The sequence below is a fragment of the Poecilia mexicana genome, unplaced genomic scaffold (assembly GCF_051168715.1).
Source record: "Poecilia mexicana isolate PSO_F unplaced genomic scaffold, ASM5116871v1 scaffold_2, whole genome shotgun sequence".
In the NCBI taxonomy this organism is placed as follows: domain Eukaryota; kingdom Metazoa; phylum Chordata; class Actinopteri; order Cyprinodontiformes; family Poeciliidae; genus Poecilia; species Poecilia mexicana.
In genome coordinates, this window is record NW_028263371.1 from 13,927,508 (window position 1) to 13,947,986 (window position 20,479).

General features: G+C 41.4%; 1 protein-coding gene and 1 long non-coding RNA gene across 2 annotated transcripts; one reads left to right on the forward strand and one right to left on the reverse strand.

Annotated features, from left to right (window-relative positions):
- Positions 1–986: 986 nt before the first annotated feature.
- popdc2 (popeye domain cAMP effector 2) lies at positions 987–9,687 on the forward strand. Its single transcript, XM_014986542.2, has 3 exons — positions 987–2,399; positions 7,194–7,302; positions 7,411–9,687. The coding sequence occupies exons 1-3, from the start codon at positions 1,906–1,908 to the stop codon at positions 7,921–7,923; spliced, it is 1,116 nt and encodes a 371-aa protein (XP_014842028.1). The 5' UTR covers positions 987–1,905; the 3' UTR covers positions 7,924–9,687.
- Positions 9,688–12,320: 2,633 nt separating this feature from the next.
- Positions 12,321–18,193, reverse strand: LOC148160458 (uncharacterized). The gene is made up of 2 exons (XR_015764970.1): positions 15,961–18,193; positions 12,321–15,910 (listed from the first exon to the last, which is right to left on the reverse strand). It is a non-coding gene; the product is annotated as an uncharacterized LOC148160458 (long non-coding RNA).
- Positions 18,194–20,479: the final 2,286 nt, after the last annotated feature.

Here is a 20,479-nt window from a genome sequence, read left to right on the forward strand (position 1 = left end):
TGACAAAAATTCTAATTTTGAGCTTAATCTGCTGATGTAATTTTATGCAAAACTGAAGGCAGAATTAGACGTTTTCCACTGGGAGCTCCTCTGTTATTTAGCTCTTCTGGGAACGACGAGGGGACGACTCAGTCGTAACCCAACAGCTCCGTCTGCAGCGCCACATTCTTAAAGGGACAGTTCATGTTTCGTCACGCCTGGCTTCTGTTAAGTTTGAGGAAACTTGTGATTTGAAAAGTTCAATGTGACAACTGAAAATTATAGTACAATGACCAGTGTGGTGTGTGTAGTAAAACTGGAGAGATTTTGAGATTTGTCAGTGAAAACTGGTTGCATCTCTAAATATAACGCAGAGATTAAAGCATTTTTCCCCTCAAGATTGATCCGAGTAAGGATGAGCGAATTATTGGTATTAGTATTTAAAAAAATATGATTTCAGTAATGTGGTGGTTTTCTGTTTGTTGCTTTTCAGAATAAGCAGAGAAACTGTCTATTTCCAAGACATCTCACATTACAATAACTCAGACGATTAATAATCATTAAAAAAACTATATACTATTCAAAAATATGTAAAATTGGCCTTTTAGCAACTCAGTTACTCATCCAGCACCCAACTTGGAGCATGAACTGGTAAAACCACCTCAAAGTGTTCTTGGGTTACAGTCTGTTTTCATTTTACGTGAGTTTGATTCACATTTATTTTGAATAAAATTATTATACGTTATGACACTACATTATTTAATATCAGCTTAGTTCGATGCCGTATTGAGGAGTTGTAGACTACAAAAAATTTACATTTCTGACAAAAAAACTAGAACATTTTCAGATTAAGTGCAGAAATTTCCTAGAAGCTGGGAAATTTCTGAGCTCCAAAAGTTGCAAGAAAAAAACTCGAGTTTTTTCTTTAGATTAATTTTCTAGAAATAACATTTTTGACTTATGAAAATTTTCTGTTTCCAAAGTAAAACATTTAGACTTTTTTTAAACTCTGAAATGTCCAAGTTTTCTCTAGAAAATTTCAGAGTATTTTTCTTGCAAATTTTTGACTTGCAGCTCAGAAATGTCCTTGTTTTTCTAGAGATTTCTGAGTCTCTTGGCAGAAATTCTCTCCAATGCGCCGTCGTAGCTGAGACATCATGATGGAGTTGTGAGCGGAGACTTCCCCAGTCGGAGCGGCGGTGGCGTTAGCGGCTGTTACACCTGAAACCTGACCTCCCCTGCAGTTCCGTTTATTTCTGTGCCTCTAAATACTCATTGCTCCCCCCATGAAGACACGGACCTGGGGGTGGACTGGACAGGACTCACTGAGTTTGGAGAAAACTGAACTTTAGGTGTGTGACATTTTGTTTCTTCCTGCCTGTTTCTTGTCATGTAGCCCATCTCTCACCCCGTGCTTCCTGTCCCTGTCTCTCTCTCTAATGTCTCTCTTCTGTTATGTTAAGGAGCGGGCCTGCTTTCTGTCCCTTCACTCTCCTCCTTGGGTTTCAATTCCAAACATGGTTATCCTTTTAGGGCCCTGTCGGCGTCCCCTCCCTTATCCCTTCTTCGCCATCTGTTGGCCCCTCAGTGTGGGCCGGTGGCACTGAGCAACAGGCGGGGAAGAGAAGACGAGGGCAGAGGACAGAGGAAGGGGACTCGCGATGAGAGGAGGAGGAGGAGAAGGACAGACCCATTCCAGCTGTGTTTCTGGAGCAAACAGAGCCGTGAGAACTTCTTCACATTGAAGAATTTTTCCACTGCACGGCACGGGAACAAACTTTTTTATATAAATATATTTATACTCGGAATCAGCTGTTTATTTGTACCCAAACACTGCAGCTTGTAGCTCTCCAGACTCTGAGCGTCTAGGAAGTTTTCAGTCGCCGTTCCGTTATTTGTTTTGAGCGTCCAACCAAAACTGCAAACATGAGCGCGGACAACTCGACCCTGTGGGACGCCTTGTTCTCTCCGCCGGTGTGCGGCGGCTGGAGCAACAACACCGAGGGGGCCATCTACCATCTGGGCAACACCATTATGTTTCTGGGCTACATGGGAGGCAGCGGGGCCTTCGGCGCCCTCTTCATCTTCGGCTTCCTGACGCCCGCCTACCTGTTTCTCACCCTGTGGGGCTGGCTGACCGTGTGCGGCCCGGACGTCTTCTCCTGGAACCTGCTGCTGCTGGCGGCCGCCCTGCTGCAGATCTGCCACCTCCTCTACCGGCTCCAGCAGGAGGGCCTCCGCGGCGAGGAGCTGACCTCCCTCTACCAGGCCGTCTACCTGCCGCTGGGCGTGCCCGTCCAGGTGTTCAACGAAGTCGCCAAGGCGTTCGAAAACAAGGCGGTGGAGTTGAAGGCCGGGGAGACGTACGCCCTGGAGGGCAAGACCTACATCGACCAGCTCTCCTTTCTGCTGTCTGGGAGGTGGGCAGTGCGTTTTGAGGTGGCAAGCGAAGCCAAATTCATCTAGACAATCCAAACGACACGGCTAGCGTAGCTGCATTTCCATTACAAATGCGCGCAAGACTTTATTGATATTCAGGTAATGTCGGAAATAAAGCACAATTTCGCAGTTGCGGCGTTAAAATCCACACGTGGATAAGCTTTTTTTTCACACCGTTAAAAAACATGCAACACCATCATCCTCCAGCTACTTCCTGTCGTCAACATCCACAGCAGCAACACCAGCGGATGTTGCAGTAGTTGGTGATCGTGTGATGCAAAAAAACCCAAAAGGATTTCCGTTGAATTTTTGCAAAATAAACCAAATTCGATACGGCCAAAAACAACATAAAAAAACTAATCCTAGCACCAAAACAAAAGTCTTTTAAAATTTGCCATGTTTCCATTAAGCAAATTTATTTTCAAAATGTCAAATTGCGTATTTATTTCGGTAAATGGAATCGCAGTTTGTGTTACAGTGACACTGCTGAAAATGATGGGCCAACTTATTTCTGGTGCAGCATTATTTAGTTTCTGAATAAACTGCAAACCAGAGAAAACAGCAGGTTGCTCCATCAAGCATTGCTACACAATAACAGTAACAAAATACATTTGTACTGTAAACCCCAATGACCAAACAGTAGTAAACAGCTCTTCTTATAACCAGTTGCATTGTCTCCATCTATAGTTTTACAATGTTATTTCCACATACATCACTTTCATTAACCGACTAAATCACCAAAATGCATTTTACTGCATGAACAAATATAATGAATTCTGATTATTGGTAGTTTTATAGAGATTTTTACAACTGTTCTTAATCTGTATTAAAAAATAATAATTTTATAACTTGTATTTTAAATTATATCGATTTTAAATAAATGTCTAACAGTTTCTGATTATACTCCATCTTAATGAAATGAACACAAAGTATTTTATACATGTTCTGATAACCAGAAAAATAAATAGTAAATATATAGTGCAGCCCTAAACCAAAAATATCTGTATGGAGAATACAGGCTTTAATGGCAGCCGGATAATTGAACTAGCACAGGTACAGACCAAGCTCCATATCGGTTTGGTTTTACATTTAGCTCAGCAGTTCGGTTTTACACAAACACCTCGGGACATGACATTTACTCCGTTTAAGCTAGGTCACAGTCACATATTTTAGCTCACAAAAACTTTTAAAGGCTCTGCCACCGCCGCGGACCACGAGTCCGCCATTTTCACCACACTGCACGTTCACAAATGCTAAAACGTGTGATTTCACTCGTTAGCTTTACCTCTGTTCTGTGGCAAAGTACTTATGAGACATCACTACTATTAACTGTCATCTATATACAATTTACCGCCCAGCTTACCTACAAAAGAGCAGGTTATAGGAGCTACTAGGTGTGTCCTCTTTACGCTTCTACGCCAAGCGCTGGCGAGCTTCTTCTGGCGGCCAGAGCTTAAGCAACTGGTGCATACGACGCCGAGCGCCCTCTGCTGGCAAAACTCATATTACACTTGTAAATATCGTAGTTTATCAAAAGAAAATGAGCTTGGACATGAATATAAAATGGCGGTTCGGGAGGGGCTACTGCTATTTCCATGTATGTCTTTCATAGTGTCCCTTCCATTATATCTGACTTTCAAAGTGCTGTATTTGTTTTACACTCTTAGTTTTTCCCCAGAACGGAGATATTTGTCTTGCTCATGTGGTGTACTGACACTTTTGAGAAAAATTTCACAATTTAATGATTTAGAGTCACTTTGATAAGGTGACTTTATTGGTTTTGAGCTATTTCTGACTATAAAAACCACAAACATACTTTGTGTTTTTCTATTCGGTCCATATTGACAACTTTCTTTCATAATTCATAAAGAATTGGTTTTGAAACAGATTGTGTGCTTTAAAAGTCGAGGTTATTCTTTTCTGCTGAAGGCCCTCCTCAGCTTTCAAAATTATGATTTTATATTTCTCTTGAAATTTTAAAATAAATATTTTTTTAAGTTTATCCCTTTTTTTAAGATAATCTTTTTCTCCACGAAGTCAAGTTGCCAGAGAGGGTTCTCTCTGTTTTTTCCCCCCCTACATGTTTAAACAACAAAGTCTAATATTAGGTTACTATCAGCAGCTTTGCTAAAATTAGACGTCAAAGTTCTGACTCTTGCAGACTCTTGGCAGCTTTTGACCCTCACAGGAAATGTGTTCTCTTCATCCAAACATCCTCAAAGCGGAGCTGCGTTGGATCTGTGGAAGCTGCAGAAGAAAAATGTCGTAAACAGATTATTTCTGTCCGTGACTCATCAGTGTGGGTCCCACTGCAATCTGATAGTGATTCAGTTTTATCTTTTCTATGTGCAACAGGAGAGTGGAGGCAGACAGCTCTCCTTACCTTGAATTAAATGTTGGCCATGAAACTGAGAGCGGCGAGAGTCTGAGACAACTTTGGAACCACAAACAAATATCTGAAGAGTTACTTTCACGGAAGTGGCGAAATGTTACACAAGCTGCTTTTCAATGTGACAGTATTACTGCTGGCAATTGTTTTGTGTTGCTCTGGTATTCTTTATTAAGCATCAGTCTCATAGTTGATTTAACTGCCATATCAAACAAGTTAAAACATGTCAATGAAGGCATCATCTCCAGATAATTTGTGACTCTTTGAGAAAAACAGATTTGCCCACAATACACCAAGTGCAGCCCAAGGGGAACAACATCTTACATTATTTGAAATAAATGTCTTTTGTAGTTTTAACCTGGAGTTAAAGAACATGTTTAGTGATTAGTATAATTTCATCAAAGTACATACATACAAAGTCAGTGGGGGGCTAATATCTATCATATCTATATATGATATATAGAAGTGCTAGTCCTCCGCGTTCTTTGAACAACCTACAGTTCCCATGTTAGCATCAACCTGGTTGTGGTCTACATTTATTGGACCACACTAAAAGAGTAAAATACTTTTCCTTAAAACGTTTGAACGATCGTTTAATATGATGAACGAAGCAAGTCTCTCTCAGATTTGCCAATCTGTTCTTCTTTTTACTCATCCCTTATTAAACCATCTTGGCGCCTCCTCTTTGCTTCCCACAGGAAAGTATTTAGAGGAATGAGAGGTGATTCTTTGTGCCAGATGTTGTCGTTTTCGTAATTTGCTAAAAGTTTAAACTGAATCTCATCTGACTGTGCCACTCTACTCTTTATACATTATACTCAACATTATACAGCATATTTCTTGGATTATGTTAAGGAACATGTTCCAGGTGTGCTGTGGCGGCGCAGAGGTTAAGCACAAGCCACATATCCTCTCTTGATCATATTCAGTTAATTAAACTGGATCATCTCACACATTTTAATCTTCATTCATGATTTTGTTTGTTATGGTTGTTGGTTGTGTTGAGGCAAGTGTCCCTTTCTGGGATCCTCAGAGTTCCTTCACTTTTGGCAAGTGGTGTGGTTCTGCCGGTATGTTCAACCTCTGACCTTTAGCATTCACTGGAGCCAGTTGAAGCTGAGTGTGAAGGCCCCAGGAGAAGAGTCAAGCAGGAAATGGTGAAATATTCCCTCCAACATGGGTTGGGTCTGAGTTTCTTGCAGTTCTGTGGCTGTAAAATGGCAAACATCTGAAATAACCTTAAATAACAAACTATTTGTTTGTTGGCAATACATTTGGCCCACTTAGAGAAGACGCTCTGCTCCTCCACATCAGAAGAAGGTGATCTGATAAAGGTGCCTATAAGGACCAACATTTGGGGGTCCTTGGACGTCCCAAAGAAGAACCAGGAGTGGCTAAATTGACAACCCTTCATTCTTGGAAATGTCTTGGTCTCCCCAAGTGTCTAAATGCAGAGGGATGTTTGTAGTGGACCACTGGTATTCACAGGGGTTATGTACCACAACTGGCTGCAAATAGTTTAAATCTGTGAAAGCTTGAGGCTTCCTCTAAAAACCCTTACAGCAGCTTATTTAAAGAGTTCAAAAATCAAATATACCTTAATATGGATTAATACGTACAGTGGAAACCATCTTGGCACTATTGCAGTAAGTAACCGCCACCATCTTCCTTGTCTCCACTCTTGAGGTTACAGCCAGTCATTGACTATGAACATGAATGGTGCCCCTGTCTTGGTTGCTTTGCAAATGCCAGTCAAAGTATGTCACATACCATTGCTCCTAGGTATTCCAGCTTCCAATAGAATATGTGGTTTAAAAAAATTAGTGAATAGACAGATTTTCTGCAAATGGTTCAGAGTAGCTCTCCACAGAGAAATCTGCAAATAGGTGGGAGTCTACTGTATCTTCTTTCTGAACCAGCGACCTCCAGGCCCAGACCGAGGGGAATCACAATTAATAGACAGTCGGATGGCTATTGTAACATTTGTTCTCGCAAGGCCCAGTGGGTCTGGAGAGACCTCTATCTCCCTCTGTTTTCAGTATCATATTTATCCTCTACCCTGTTTTTCACCTGATGATTTTGGCAGTGGTGGTGGTAGTTTGTCCTGCATTCAATTCTTTGTTGTCAGTTCGTTTGCCACTCCGTCTGCCTCGGTCGTTGTGTCCTTGGGCAAGACGTTTTGTCTGCGTTGCCCGCTGGTGGTGGTCAGAGGATCCAGTGGTGACGGTGCATGGCAGCCTTCTGTCTGGCTGCCTTGCTACCATCAAGTAGCTTACCACCATCAGCGTGTGAATGGGTAAAGTGCTTTGGGGGTCCTCTGGATTGATAAAGCACTATACAAGTACAGTCCATTTACCATTTTTATCTCTCTTATTCTCACTTACAGGATCAATGTGTCTTTGGAGGGTCAGTTCCTGCATTACATTCACCCGCACCAGTTCCTTGACTCCCCTGAGTGGGAGTCTCTCAGACCAAATGAAGAAGGAAAGTTCCAGGTATGAGATCTAACACACAGACCACTTCATATTTACACTATTACTCATTTCAGGGAGACAATATTACCAACAAGGCACAAACCTGGTTGTTCTTTGAATTCTCCGTAGGTGACGCTGACGGCAGAAGAAGACTCCCGCTACATCTCGTGGAGTCGCCGCCGTCTCTACACGCTGATATCGAAGGACTGCTACATTGCCGACCTCTTCTCCGTCATGCTCGGCTACGACATTTCCGAAAAGCTCTACAACCTCAACAACAAGCTCTACATAAAGAGCGGCGTGCTACTGGACATCCGCCTGCCGAGCCTCTACCACGTCCTGGCGCCCTCCTCGCAGGGCAGCGACGGCGGCAGTGGCAGCGACGGCAAAGAGCAACACAGCCAAGACCTAGATCCAGCCTACCAGTCGTCCCACCCCGGACCGTCTCAGGCCCTCCAAGCTGACCAACAGGGACCAAGGACAAGCAATGTGTCCGCTGAGGACAGTCCCTATCACCACCCCTGGGCCACAGACCCGGAGATGCCATCTGGTGAGGATTCCACTAGCCTGGTCCTGGAGGACTTTGCTGATGTGGCGGGCTCCTTAATGGACTATGGCAGTGAGAAAGATTATTTAAGGTAGAGAGGCAGGGTGCTGGAGCTAACACACTGGGTCACCACTTAAGCTACATGTAAGTACCTCACTTGGCTGGATTGGGGCGCATGGGGGCCTCGTGTGCAGGGTTGACTTGCAGTGCACAGTTCTTACTAACATGACATAATAGTGATAAAAGGGACAGAAAATCACAGCCTCATGTGATAACTCACAATGATTCTTATTCATCTGGCCTTAATTAACAATTTAAGGCTTAATATGGTTGAATTAATATCAGCAATCAGTCACAAACACATCTAATGTTTAGGAAAGAACCTTGTCAGTACATATAGATAGACTCAGATATGCATTTTTTAAAAGCATTTTGTCCCGTAGTAGCGACAAACTTCAATTTACTGTATTGGGATTTTCTTGTGAAAGACCAACAGCAAGTATTTATGAAAGGGGGTGGAAATGGTAGACACAGAAGCGTTCAGCCCACTGAGACGCCTCGTAGAAGCAACCTTCACCGCTATATCAGCCGCGGATGCTCTGGAAAATGTCTCTAGCAGGTTTTCAAACCCGACACTCAACGTTTTTGGCCATTCTTCTTTGCAAAATAGCATAAATAATTTGTGCAAACATGAACTTTCAAGTCTCTTTAGGGTTGTTGTCCTCCGGCTTCCCTTCCATCTGAAGTCGTTCGCAGCTCCAACATAGTTCCTTCTATTATTGGTGTTTTTGGCATTTAGCATGTAATCTAGAGTTGAACTTTTGTCTCAAACACCTTCTTTCCCTTCCCATCTCTGACAGCTTGCAGGAGATTCTTTTTTCTCTCAACAGTAAATTTCTTCTTGTCACTAAAATCTAGATTTGTTTATATTGAGATTAAATTACACATAGCAGAACTCTGGATGCACTTTTTTCTGATTGGTTTTATTTTGAGGTATCGGAGTAAAAGGGACTAAATAAACACATGGCACTGAAAAACACATTTAGCTGTTTTGTGTTACATAAGATCCTAACAATAAAACTTGTGTTTGAAACCTTTGTGTCAAATGCAAACAAAAAAGAAATACAAGTTATTAAAAACATAAAAATAGGAAGCAAGAACAATCACAGCATTCATGATTGTTGAAGCAACAACCTTTTTGTTATATTTAATTTAAAAAATGACCTTACATGCAGTTAAAAAAAACCAAAAACACAAATATGCCTTATTTGTTCCTGTTTCTCCAATAAGTTCAATGCACAAAACAGAATGAGCTTTGCAAAAATAAAAAATCCTGAAAATCTATGTCGAGTAGAATACAGATATAGTTGCAGTTACAAAACAAAATCTTCAATGTAAATAAAAAATTTAAAACATAGAAGGAAAGAGCTGTAAAAAACATCCAGGATGATGTATGCAATGTCTCAAATGGTTTTTTTTACCCCCCAAAAAACTTACATAATGCAAACATACGTAACATAAATAAGGCATATTGCTGTTATTCTTATTTTTTTACTCAGTCAGTGTAACTCCAGCTGTAAGTTGGCACTCATTTCTGAAATGAGCAACTTAGCGATACATAATAAAAAATGCTGCTTGCCTTCTCAGCTGTGGGGCTGTCTGGATTATTTTCCCATTTCCAAATCAAATTTTAAGACTAAACTACCCTCCATGTCAGTCGGTTTGTTTTAGCTGCCATAAATAAAGAGCACAGTCATGTTTTGGAGCAATAACAGAGTGAAACTGGTTCAGACTTGTTAGTGAAAACTGTTTTTACAGTTATGAACACATTGTGCCGTCAGTGCTAACTGTTCTGCTAGATGATCTGTGGGTCTGGTCTGACTGCAGAGCGGCTGTGACGTCCGGCTCAAAGCAGCTGTTCTTTTTAGGGATTACAGCTTGTAAATTCAGGGGATGTAAAAAGAAAAAATCCAGTGCCATGCTATTAATCCGGTGTACCCACTGTTCAGCTTTCAGCCTGCTTATCTGCCCTCTCCAGCCCTGGCATGCCGCCCCTCCCGTCGCCGTGGCAGCACTGGTCCAATCCAATCACAGGTGGAGGATCACATTTCACGGAGGGGTGGAGGAGGTCAGAGTTCGGCTTGGGTTGCAGGACAGCTGTGAAGCAGCTAAAAAGCATTTTGGTCCATCAAACCAAAATATAACATTCCTGTTCTCAATACGGACAGCAGTCGTGTTGCACCTCTGGGTTAGTTTAGGTTTAGACAATTTTATGTCACAATTTTATTTTGTTTTTACGAGAACGCAGTTCATTCTTAGAAACATCCCAGAAACACAGTTACAAAAGTATTCACTCCTAGCCCTGTCCCAATAAGCAACCAATCAATTAATCACATGATAAATTAACATGAGCTCAATAGTTTCCACTTTCATAATTTATCGTTTTTCTCTTTCTACCAAAAACTGGACGACAAAAGTCTTCAGTCTGGTGTTTTGGTCTCAACTAGGCCCTTTTTGGATATCTTTTTTTTCACCAGTTCCAGTGTTAAATATTTATTAGAATTTAAAGTTTATTGATCCTTAATAATGTGTCATTGTTGTGATATGTGTTTTCTGTGTATTTATTTTGAGGTTTTTCTCAAAATAAATAAATAATGACTAATAACTCAACCATTATTAGCCTGTCCCCCTGTGAGTCTCTGTCTTCCCTGTTGATTGTTCCCAGCTGTGTCTCGTTTCTTTGATTACCCTCCCAGTGTATTTAGTACCACCTGTTGTCTTTGTCTGTTGTCGGATCCTCGTCGTGTCTAACCAGTCTGTTTCCCTGTGCCGCCTCTGTTGGACTTTCATTAAATCATTCATCACTTCATCCTGGGTCTGCCTGCGTCCTTCCTCACCATTCAACCACCATAGATCATGACAGTCATTGCATTATTATGCAGTCACCATTATCTTACTTCAAAATGGTCTCAAAACAACGATATTATCGTTTATTGCAATAACTTGTGGGATAATTTATCATCCAGCAAAATTTCCTATTGGCTGTAGCGTGACAAAATGTGAAAGTTGAGAGGATGTTAGTAATTTTACTACTGTACGCTTTATTTTATTTGCTGCTTTTGTTGCCAGATTTGTGGTCGATAACAGAAAATTGCTTGTGCTGCATTGCTGTTGTTGCATCTAACAAATTAACTACTTTTTTTTAAAGTCAGCGCTCCATTGTCTTTTTTTCAGATTGCATTTTTTATCTATTTTTCATTGAGGTTTTTTTGTGCAACACTTATATTTAATTTCCAAACATAATGACAGTAAAAGTACCAATAATCTATATTTAGATATTTTTTTCTTATTAGGTGGAAATGATGTGCAAATATCAACATACCATATAAGAAAACGTAGGGGAAAAAAAGTAGCAGAAGGGTTGTTCTTTAAAAATTATGGCAGACTTCCTGTTATTTATAAAGAAAAATATTTTTGACTCTTAACCCATTTTATTTAGCTGGACTGAGGGCAAAAACAGATCTTTGAATTTAATCGTTTATTTCATAGGAAACTTGAGTGAATTAATGACATTTTTCAACGAGGTCTGAATCTAAAAAACCTCTTTGATATTCGCCGTTGCAGGAGGTGACGGTGATGGGAATTTACCTCCTCGGTTCCAGAGACGCAGAGCTCCGCTGGCTCCCACCGACACGCCGAAGCTGTGAAGCCAGCTTCTTCTTCTTCTTCTGTCTTCAGTGCAGCAGACCGAAGCAGACTCTTGCTCGCACCGTCTTCAGCCCCAAACATGTGGAACATTTAGTCCTTTTTTACTTTTTCCTGCATCGTTTTGCTGAATGATGCTGCCAGTACTGATAACACACACGTTCCCGTCACCCTAACCACGCCACAACTGTTTCTCGTGTCACATTTTAAAGGAAAGTTTAACTAATTGATGCACTACTTAGGTCATTTTATTTTCAAATTATGCTAGCAAACTATTTCTTTATTGGTATTGTTGTTGCACAACACCTCCCCCCCCCCTTCTCTCTCTCTACTTCCTCTTCTGAGAGGAGGGAGATGTTGCTCCCAGCTCTCCGTCTAACGGGTGAATTGAGTTTCCTAAATCTGCCGAGATTTACCCTACCCAGAACTGAAGTAAACTCTGTTTAAGCTGGGTGCGAGAAAGACTAGCCTGGTTTCTAACGACCTCCATCCAGATGTCCCACCCTTTTTCACCCTGTGAATTAGCCAGATAAAGCAGCCCGGAATCAGCTAGTTTCACAGAGCACACCTGTTAACGGTCGCTCTTTCTCTTATTACAACTTGCACTTGTTATTGAACCAGGTTGGTTTTAGTGACTCGGGCGAGTCCCAAGGGTGTTGTTTTAGTTTTGGCTAAAAGCAACCTATAAAACATTTTCCACTTTCTCCTCCCAGAATCAAACTTCATAGCTATTTTACAACCATCAAAGAACTTTAAGGTGACTCATTAACTGAATGTCCACAACATCTTTTAGATTCTCTTAATGCTAATTATTTTATTAGTAAGGCAGTTTTGCAAGGGTCAGTACAGCTTAAATCAGTAGCAGAAATAATCAAATAAGTAAAATCAATAATCTAGCCTATCTTTCCCTAATGCTGACACTGTGAACTAAAAAAGAAAAACTTTGAGAGAGACGGACGGAGTTTGGCATTTTGAACCCCAGAACTGGCCTGATGATGAAAAAGGTGTTGCAGCAGCAGGAGGCTCCCAGTACAGGAAGAGTACTGAGTCAGAGCGGCAGGTCTCGGGCCTCAGGGTGACTTCCTCATGCGCGTAGCGGCCCTCTCCTTCTTGTCTTGCAGCTCTGTAGCTCCTTTCTCCTCGTCTCACCATCTTTCTGGTCTCTCGAGATGTAGAAGAGCTGGTCTCATGGAAGGAACACACCAGTTCTTCCTCTTTGCCTTTGTTCTTTGTCTTTGTCTTTATCTTCATCTTTGCCTTGGTCTTTGTCTTTGGGGTCTCGAACCCAGCTGAGAAAAGTGCGATTTGAAGCCACATGTTGCGGGGCTAACGGGTTGGTCCCCATGTGCAGAACAGTCTTCGGTTCTGTGGCCCCGGCTCTTCTTCAGCTGCAGAGTTCTTTGTCCATCTCGATCTTGGCTCGAAGCTGCCTGAAGGATCCAACCAAAGATTCCTCTTTTGCACTCACCTTATATAGGGTTTATCCACCCTTTTGGTGCATTTGCATTGGCTAGCTTTGTTGCTGTGCCTGTTTCATTGGCTGACTGCTTGGACCGATAATCTCATATCCATCACCATCTTTGGACATGACCTGATGTCTGTTCTAATGTCCCCGAGTTGCTCAACAGCCCTCTTGTGTCTAACCTTCTCTTAGGTAAGTTGAAGTTTAGCAATAAGGCGTTGGACACCTCCGCTCTCCCATCAGTTCCTCTTTCCACCTGACCTTTCACCTACCATCTACCTCTAACACAACATCAGTGACCTTTAGTTACAGTTACACATTTTACACCATTTCCAGTTCAATGTCAAAATCACATTTATAACCTTTTAGTTTCTCTGATTTAGCATTCACTTACAATATTATAATAACCATTACTTATTAGTTACTCTTATAATCATAATGTGAGTTCTTACAGACATTTCTGAAAAGAAACCAATAATAATTCATTATTCTAATCATTTGACACCATGTTACAGTTACTTCTTTCACCTGTAAGTATTTCAATAAGTATAAGAGTAAGTGTAAATATTCTTATAATCAAACCAACATCAACCACCGGTTAAACCAATATTAATTATTAGCTTAATCATAAGTTATCATTATTAATTTAAGTATTTTACTCTGGGTTTTATCCAATTCCTCAAAATGTCTAGATTTTATTCCTTAAACCTTTAGAGCTCAAAATGAGCAGTCTGAACTATTTTTAATCACTGCAGGCTGGAAACTTCCTCTTTTTTCAGGAAACCTGCTTTTCCTGTTGCATAACTCCTTCTGTCTGACTATGATTTTTTTATGATTAAATAGAAAAAAGTAGAATTAAAGCAGGACACAATAACACACACACAACCAGATTAATTTTATTACCGTCTGACTCTACTGTTGGGTCTTGATGTCACCTGTGTAATCAGTTTTAAAGATAACTTTATTTATTGTTATTATTAAACTAAAATCTCCAGCATGGGGAAGTGGGATGAGCTCGACTTTTCTCGACACCCCCTCCTCGAGGTCGGACCTTTCACATGCTGGGAACCCAACACCCTCCTTCAGGTCTGCGTCGTCATCCCCTGGAAAGAGAAGATGGTCCTCTGGGATGTGAAGATGCAGATCCTCAGTCCTCACCAAGGCCACAGCAGCTTGTGATGTGAAGATGCAGATTCTCAAAACTCCACTGCTCTTTGACACCCCCTCCTTGGAGTTTTGATGCCTCCCCGGAAGTGACGAGTGTCGAAGAGAACCCAGGTCGCTCTGATCCTCAGCTGGATGAACTGTCGGTTCTTCAGGATGTGGAATATCCTTAGGGACAGGTTGATGAGCTGACGGGCTGAGGCAGAAACTTCACAAAAAAAAAAAAAATCTGGAAGTTCAGCAGAACAAAGCAAAAAGCATAAGCAGCATGACGCTTTATCCACAATCGTAATCCTTTTCCGTCGCTGGAGGTCATCAAGGGGTACTGGAGTTGTCGGAGGCATCAGAAGTTGTTCAGGTCCTGGGAGGAAACTGTTGACCCTTCCCCTTCCAGGTGTTCAATGCTTTGTTGCAGGATGATCTTTGTGGTTCTCTATGATGCCACTCCTTCCTCACGACTTCAGTCCCTTTTCCATTTTAATCCATCCGTTTGTGACAGGAGTTCTTCTTTAGCATAATCCAATTTCTTCAGGGCCCTCCCAGTCAAAGCCTTGAAGTTGTTCTTTGAATGGCAATCATCCTGTAATAGTGGAAAATCTAACACAGGATGGCATGTTGCTTGATTCTTGCAATGTTCTGGTTCGCTTTAGCTAAGAACTGGCTTGAGCACTGACCTTGTGGACCCCTTTCCTCATTAATAGTACTGTTTTGCAGTGCAGTACTTGCTTCACAAAATTCTTTCCATTGAATTTCAGCTTGATCACCGTTGTTGCAGGCTGATCTTGAGCTTTAATCCAAACTTTCTGCCCTGTTTTCAATGACACTGCAAACCGCAACTTCCCCTTTCCCTCTCTGGGCCAAAAGGAGAAGCGCCTCTGCCCTCCTGCTTTCCGTGACGTGAACGGAGTTTCTCTGCAGGGGAAGACCTACTCTTCTACAGCTGTCACTGTTACATCATGTTCATCAGCACGAAGAGGTACTCCTGACCTCTCTTTTCTGTTATCCATGGGGTCTGCTACATCCATGCAGACTGAAGCCCTGGGTAATGTGCTCTTTGATGAACACCCTTCCAACCGTTGCCCTCGGCGACCTGCGTTGTATTTTCCACACACTTCACAGTCCCTCAGCACGCGTTGGACTTGTTTCAGTGGGATCCAAAGTTCATGCTCTTCCAGCTCCTTACGGGTGGATCGCACGCCTGCATGTCCTAAGGCCCCATGCACGCTCCGCACGACCTCGTCCCCGTACTCTTCTGGGACCTCCCTTCCTCTGGGAGAACTGTCCCACTTCTCGATTCCAACAAAGACAACCTTCCTTTGATTCACTCGAGTCCATGTCTCAAATCCCTCTCCATACAGAATCACTCTCACTGGGGCTGACTGGAACAGGGATTTAGACAGGGATCAATCTTCATCTTCTCTCCTGCTTGTCTTTGTGTTCGAGTCGCCTTTCCCCCAAAGCCTCTCTTTAGCCTTCGAGCAGGGATGGGTCCAGGCTATTGGCTACTGGCTTCTCGTCTGGATACGATCGTTTATCCTCAGTAGAAGCTTTCCCTCACCTGCATGCCATACAGTTACTGCAAGGGTTGTGACTGACAGCTGGATCAGTCACCACTAACTCTATTCCTTAAGAGCTAGACTCCAAGTGAGCTATTCAGATACTCGCCTCTCTGTTTTTACTGACTTGGTTAACGTAGGTCCTTCCTACTCATTTGAAATGGGCCCACCTCTTCTCAAGGGGCGGTGCCCCACCTCTTCTCAAGGGGCGGTGCCCCACCTCTTCTCAAGGGGCGTGGCCCCACGTTGGGCGCCACCTTGTTGTTGCACAACACCTCCCCCCCCCTTCTCTCTCTCTACTTCCTCTTCTGAGAGGAGGGAGATGTTGCTCCCAGCTCTCCGTCTAACGGGTGAATTGAGTTTCCTAAATCTGCCGAGATTTACCCTACCCAGAACTGAAGTAAACTCTGTTTAAGCTGGGTGCGAGAAAGACTAGCCTGGTTTCTAACGACCTCCATCCAGATGTCCCACCCTTTTTCACCCTGTGAATTAGCCAGATAAAGCAGCCCGGAATCAGCTAGTTTCACAGAGCACACCTGTTAACGGTCGCTCTTTCTCTTATTACAACTTGCACTTGTTATTGAACCAGGTTGGTTTTAGTGACTCGGGCGAGTCCCAAGGGTGTTGTTTTAGTTTTGGCTAAAAGCAACCTATAAAACATTTTCCACTTTCTCCTCCCAGAATCAAACTTCATAGCTATTTTACAACCATCAAAGAACTTTAAGGTGACTCATTAACTGAATGTCCACAACATCTTTTAGATTCTCTTAATGCTAATTATTTTATTAGTAAGGCAGTTTTGCAAGGGTCAGTACAGCTTAAATCAGTAGCAGAAATAATCAAATAAGTAAAATCAATAATCTAGCCTATCTTTCCCTAATGCTGACACTGTGAACTAAAAAAGAAAAACTTTGAGAGAGACGGACGGAGTTTGGCATTTTGAACCCCAGAACTGGCCTGATGATGAAAAAGGTGTTGCAGCAGCAGGAGGCTCCCAGTACAGGAAGAGTACTGAGTCAGAGCGGCAGGTCTCGGGCCTCAGGGTGACTTCCTCATGCGCGTAGCGGCCCTCTCCTTCTTGTCTTGCAGCTCTGTAGCTCCTTTCTCCTCGTCTCACCATCTTTCTGGTCTCTCGAGATGTAGAAGAGCTGGTCTCATGGAAGGAACACACCAGTTCTTCCTCTTTGCCTTTGTTCTTTGTCTTTATCTTCATCTTTGCCTTGGTCTTTGTCTTTGGGGTCTCGAACCCAGCTGAGAAAAGTGCGATTTGAAGCCACATGTTGCGGGGCTAACGGGTTGGTCCCCATGTGCAGAACAGTCTTCGGTTCTGTGGCCCCGGCTCTTCTTCAGCTGCAGAGTTCTTTGTCCATCTCGATCTTGGCTCGAAGCTGCCTGAAGGATCCAACCAAAGATTCCTCTTTTGCACTCACCTTATATAGGGTTTATCCACCCTTTTGGTGCATTTGCATTGGCTAGCTTTGTTGCTGTGCCTGTTTCATTGGCTGACTGCTTGGACCGATAATCTCATATCCATCACCATCTTTGGACATGACCTGATGTCTGTTCTAATGTCCCCGAGTTGCTCAACAGCCCTCTTGTGTCTAACCTTCTCTTAGGTAAGTTGAAGTTTAGCAATAAGGCGTTGGACACCTCCGCTCTCCCATCAGTTCCTCTTTCCACCTGACCTTTCACCTACCATCTACCTCTAACACAACATCAGTGACCTTTAGTTACAGTTACACATTTTACACCATTTCCAGTTCAATGTCAAAATCACATTTATAACCTTTTAGTTTCTCTGATTTAGCATTCACTTACAATATTATAATAACCATTACTTATTAGTTACTCTTATAATCATAATGTGAGTTCTTACAGACATTTCTGAAAAGAAACCAATAATAATTCATTATTCTAATCATTTGACACCATGTTACAGTTACTTCTTTCACCTGTAAGTATTTCAATAAGTATAAGAGTAAGTGTAAATATTCTTATAATCAAACCAACATCAACCACCGGTTAAACCAATATTAATTATTAGCTTAATCATAAGTTATCATTATTAATTTAAGTATTTTACTCTGGGTTTTATCCAATTCCTCAAAATGTCTAGATTTTATTCCTTAAACCTTTAGAGCTCAAAATGAGCAGTCTGAACTATTTTTAATCACTGCAGGCTGGAAACTTCCTCTTTTTTCAGGAAACCTGCTTTTCCTGTTGCATAACTCCTTCTGTCTGACTATGATTTTTTTATGATTAAATAGAAAAAAGTAGAATTAAAGCAGGACACAATAACACACACACAACCAGATTAATTTTATTACCGTCTGACTCTACTGTTGGGTCTTGATGTCACCTGTGTAATCAGTTTTAAAGATAACTTTATTTATTGTTATTATTAAACTAAAATCTCCAGCATGGGGAAGTGGGATGAGCTCGACTTTTCTCGACAGTATACAAGAATTTTTAAGTGGATTTGGGTTAAATGGAAACCATATATTTAGACACACTGGATAAAAAAATTGTTTCTTCGCTCTGAACGAGTCGGACTAATCTTTTTCTGCCACACTTCTCTGTTCAAACGCTGAAGCAATGTCCAGATATCATACGGTTTATGAAAGAGAGCAGGTTTTGGTGTTAAATGTGCAAATGAAACCCAGAACATGAACAAAATACCCAGTAGAGATGAAAGGACATTCAGAGGAAGAAGCTATTACCCATAAGAAAGTATAACAGTGTTTGAATGCAGATAAAAACCTGAATTCATGGAGACAGGTTCTGTGGTTTTATGAAGCAGAAAGTTGAGGATGCACCGATCCACTATTTTCACTTCCGATACTGCTACCGATATTTGAGGTTTAGAATCAGCCGACGCAGAAAAACAGTGCTGAACTGACTTGAAATGTTTCTTTTTTTAAAACACAGACATAAAAGTAATGAATTACAAATTTATTTGATAATTCAGCACACTTAAATACACCAGTAGCTTCCCAAGCTAACATGTAAAAACTACACAACTTTAATTTGTTCAGTATAAGAGCCGATGTGAAATAAATAATAAACTGAAAATCACCAAAACAGGCTAACTACCTTGGTCAAACATGTAAACAATAAAGAAGGTGCAACAACATGATGTCGCTCGGAGTACAAAGCGTAGAACTAGATTTAATAGATCAACCCTTACGGATTGGGCACATCGTCACCGATACTCGATCTAGAATTCTTTTTAAATTATCGGGATCGATAGAGATATTAATATTCGATCAGTGCATCTCTACTAAAATTAAGAGTTTTGGCTGCAATAATGGTAATTAGATTTAGTGAAAAATACAAGGAACAGTGCTAGCATGAGAGCAACATGCTAGCAATAACTTACAGGGTTGGCAGCATTATGCTGAGGAAAGCTTGGTCACAAACAGATCTCCTGATTGGACGACCAGAATATCACCAAATTTAAGTTGAGAAGGGGCCTGAGGAAAACAAAGTTGATTTCTTTTTAGTGACTATCACCAAAACGTAAAAAATGAGGAAAAAGAGGTAATATATAAACATAGCAAAACCCGTTTTGTCAAGAGGAATGCTAATGCTAATTTCTAGCTAACTATTGTTGGAAGTAAAACCCGAAACCTCTGACCCAAGCTGTACAGCTTAAAGCTTACATGAATCTCTGGAACTGAAGAAAATACAAAGGAATTATGTCTTCTTGCATTTAGCAAACAGAAATATTTCACGTGATCCTGACTGATGTTCAACATTTAGGGGAAAATGTTGTTAGATTATGTGTAAAAATCTAGTAGAAAACCTCATTTCTCTCTATTTTGAATCCAACTTTTGACATCGATAGATGCTTTTGCCAGAAGCTCTTCACCTTTAACAGATTTTTTCTTGGTTTTTAAGGGACTCTGTGAATCAAAAGAAAAGCAAAACAAAACATCCAAATTACCGTCACAAGCTCTTCTGCTGACAATGATAAATTTCTTCATTTTGACGATAATGCATCCCACTAATGGTAATAAACTCAATTAGTTAAGACCTTCGTGGAGGGATTCATCATGCTTTCCATTTTCAAAACATTAATTTTTTAACGTATCGATTTAAGATTCACTTCTACTCTACTTAATCACTGATACAGTTGTGTCTCACAAATAGAAACTGTTTATCCTAATGAGTCTCGCACGGATCCTCTGGATGTGATTCACTGGAACCAGATCCCAGCATCAACTGGGATCTGGAAGAACGTGTGAGGGAAACGTTTCATGAGAGCTACATGTTCCTCCTCGTTTCTGTAATGAGGAAATGTATTTCTTTCCATTTCTTTGAATCCTGATCCTCCAGTTGGACGGAGCACGCTTTCGACGAATTACTATTTTTTTTGTCCCCTCGTATTTTGTCGAAGTTATCGGTTTAGTTTTTCTTCGATCTGAATGCGCGGTGTCTTGCTGTAACTTCATAAACGTGTGGAAGCGTGCGGTTCTGATGGTGAATTTCTCCAGCAGATGTCCTTCTTCTCCTTTGTTCCCAGATGACTCAATACATGCCTGTAGCTCACATGTCGAGTTTTGTAATAGGCTTTGTCGTATGCAGATTAAAACGATAAATTGAGCCGTTTCTGTTATTCATAACATAAGAAAAGAATAAAACCATCACGGGGGCCAACATTTCTCCATAAAGCTGATGTATGCGTGTGCAGTGAATGTTTTCCAAATGTCTTCTGTGCATATGTTTTCTTTTTTAACAAGATTACAGAGAGTGTGATGATTG

Excerpts from the sequence above, each read along its gene's own strand:
- popdc2 (XM_014986542.2), top strand. The coding sequence starts at position 1,906 with ATGAGCGCGGACAACTCGACCCTGTGGGACGCCTTGTTCTCTCCGCCG. Across the intron at positions 2,400-7,193 it reads TCCTTTCTGCTGTCTGGGAG|GATCAATGTGTCTTTGGAGG; the intron begins GTGGGCAGTGCG and ends TCTCACTTACAG. Across the intron at positions 7,303-7,410 it reads ATGAAGAAGGAAAGTTCCAG|GTGACGCTGACGGCAGAAGA; the intron begins GTATGAGATCTA and ends AATTCTCCGTAG.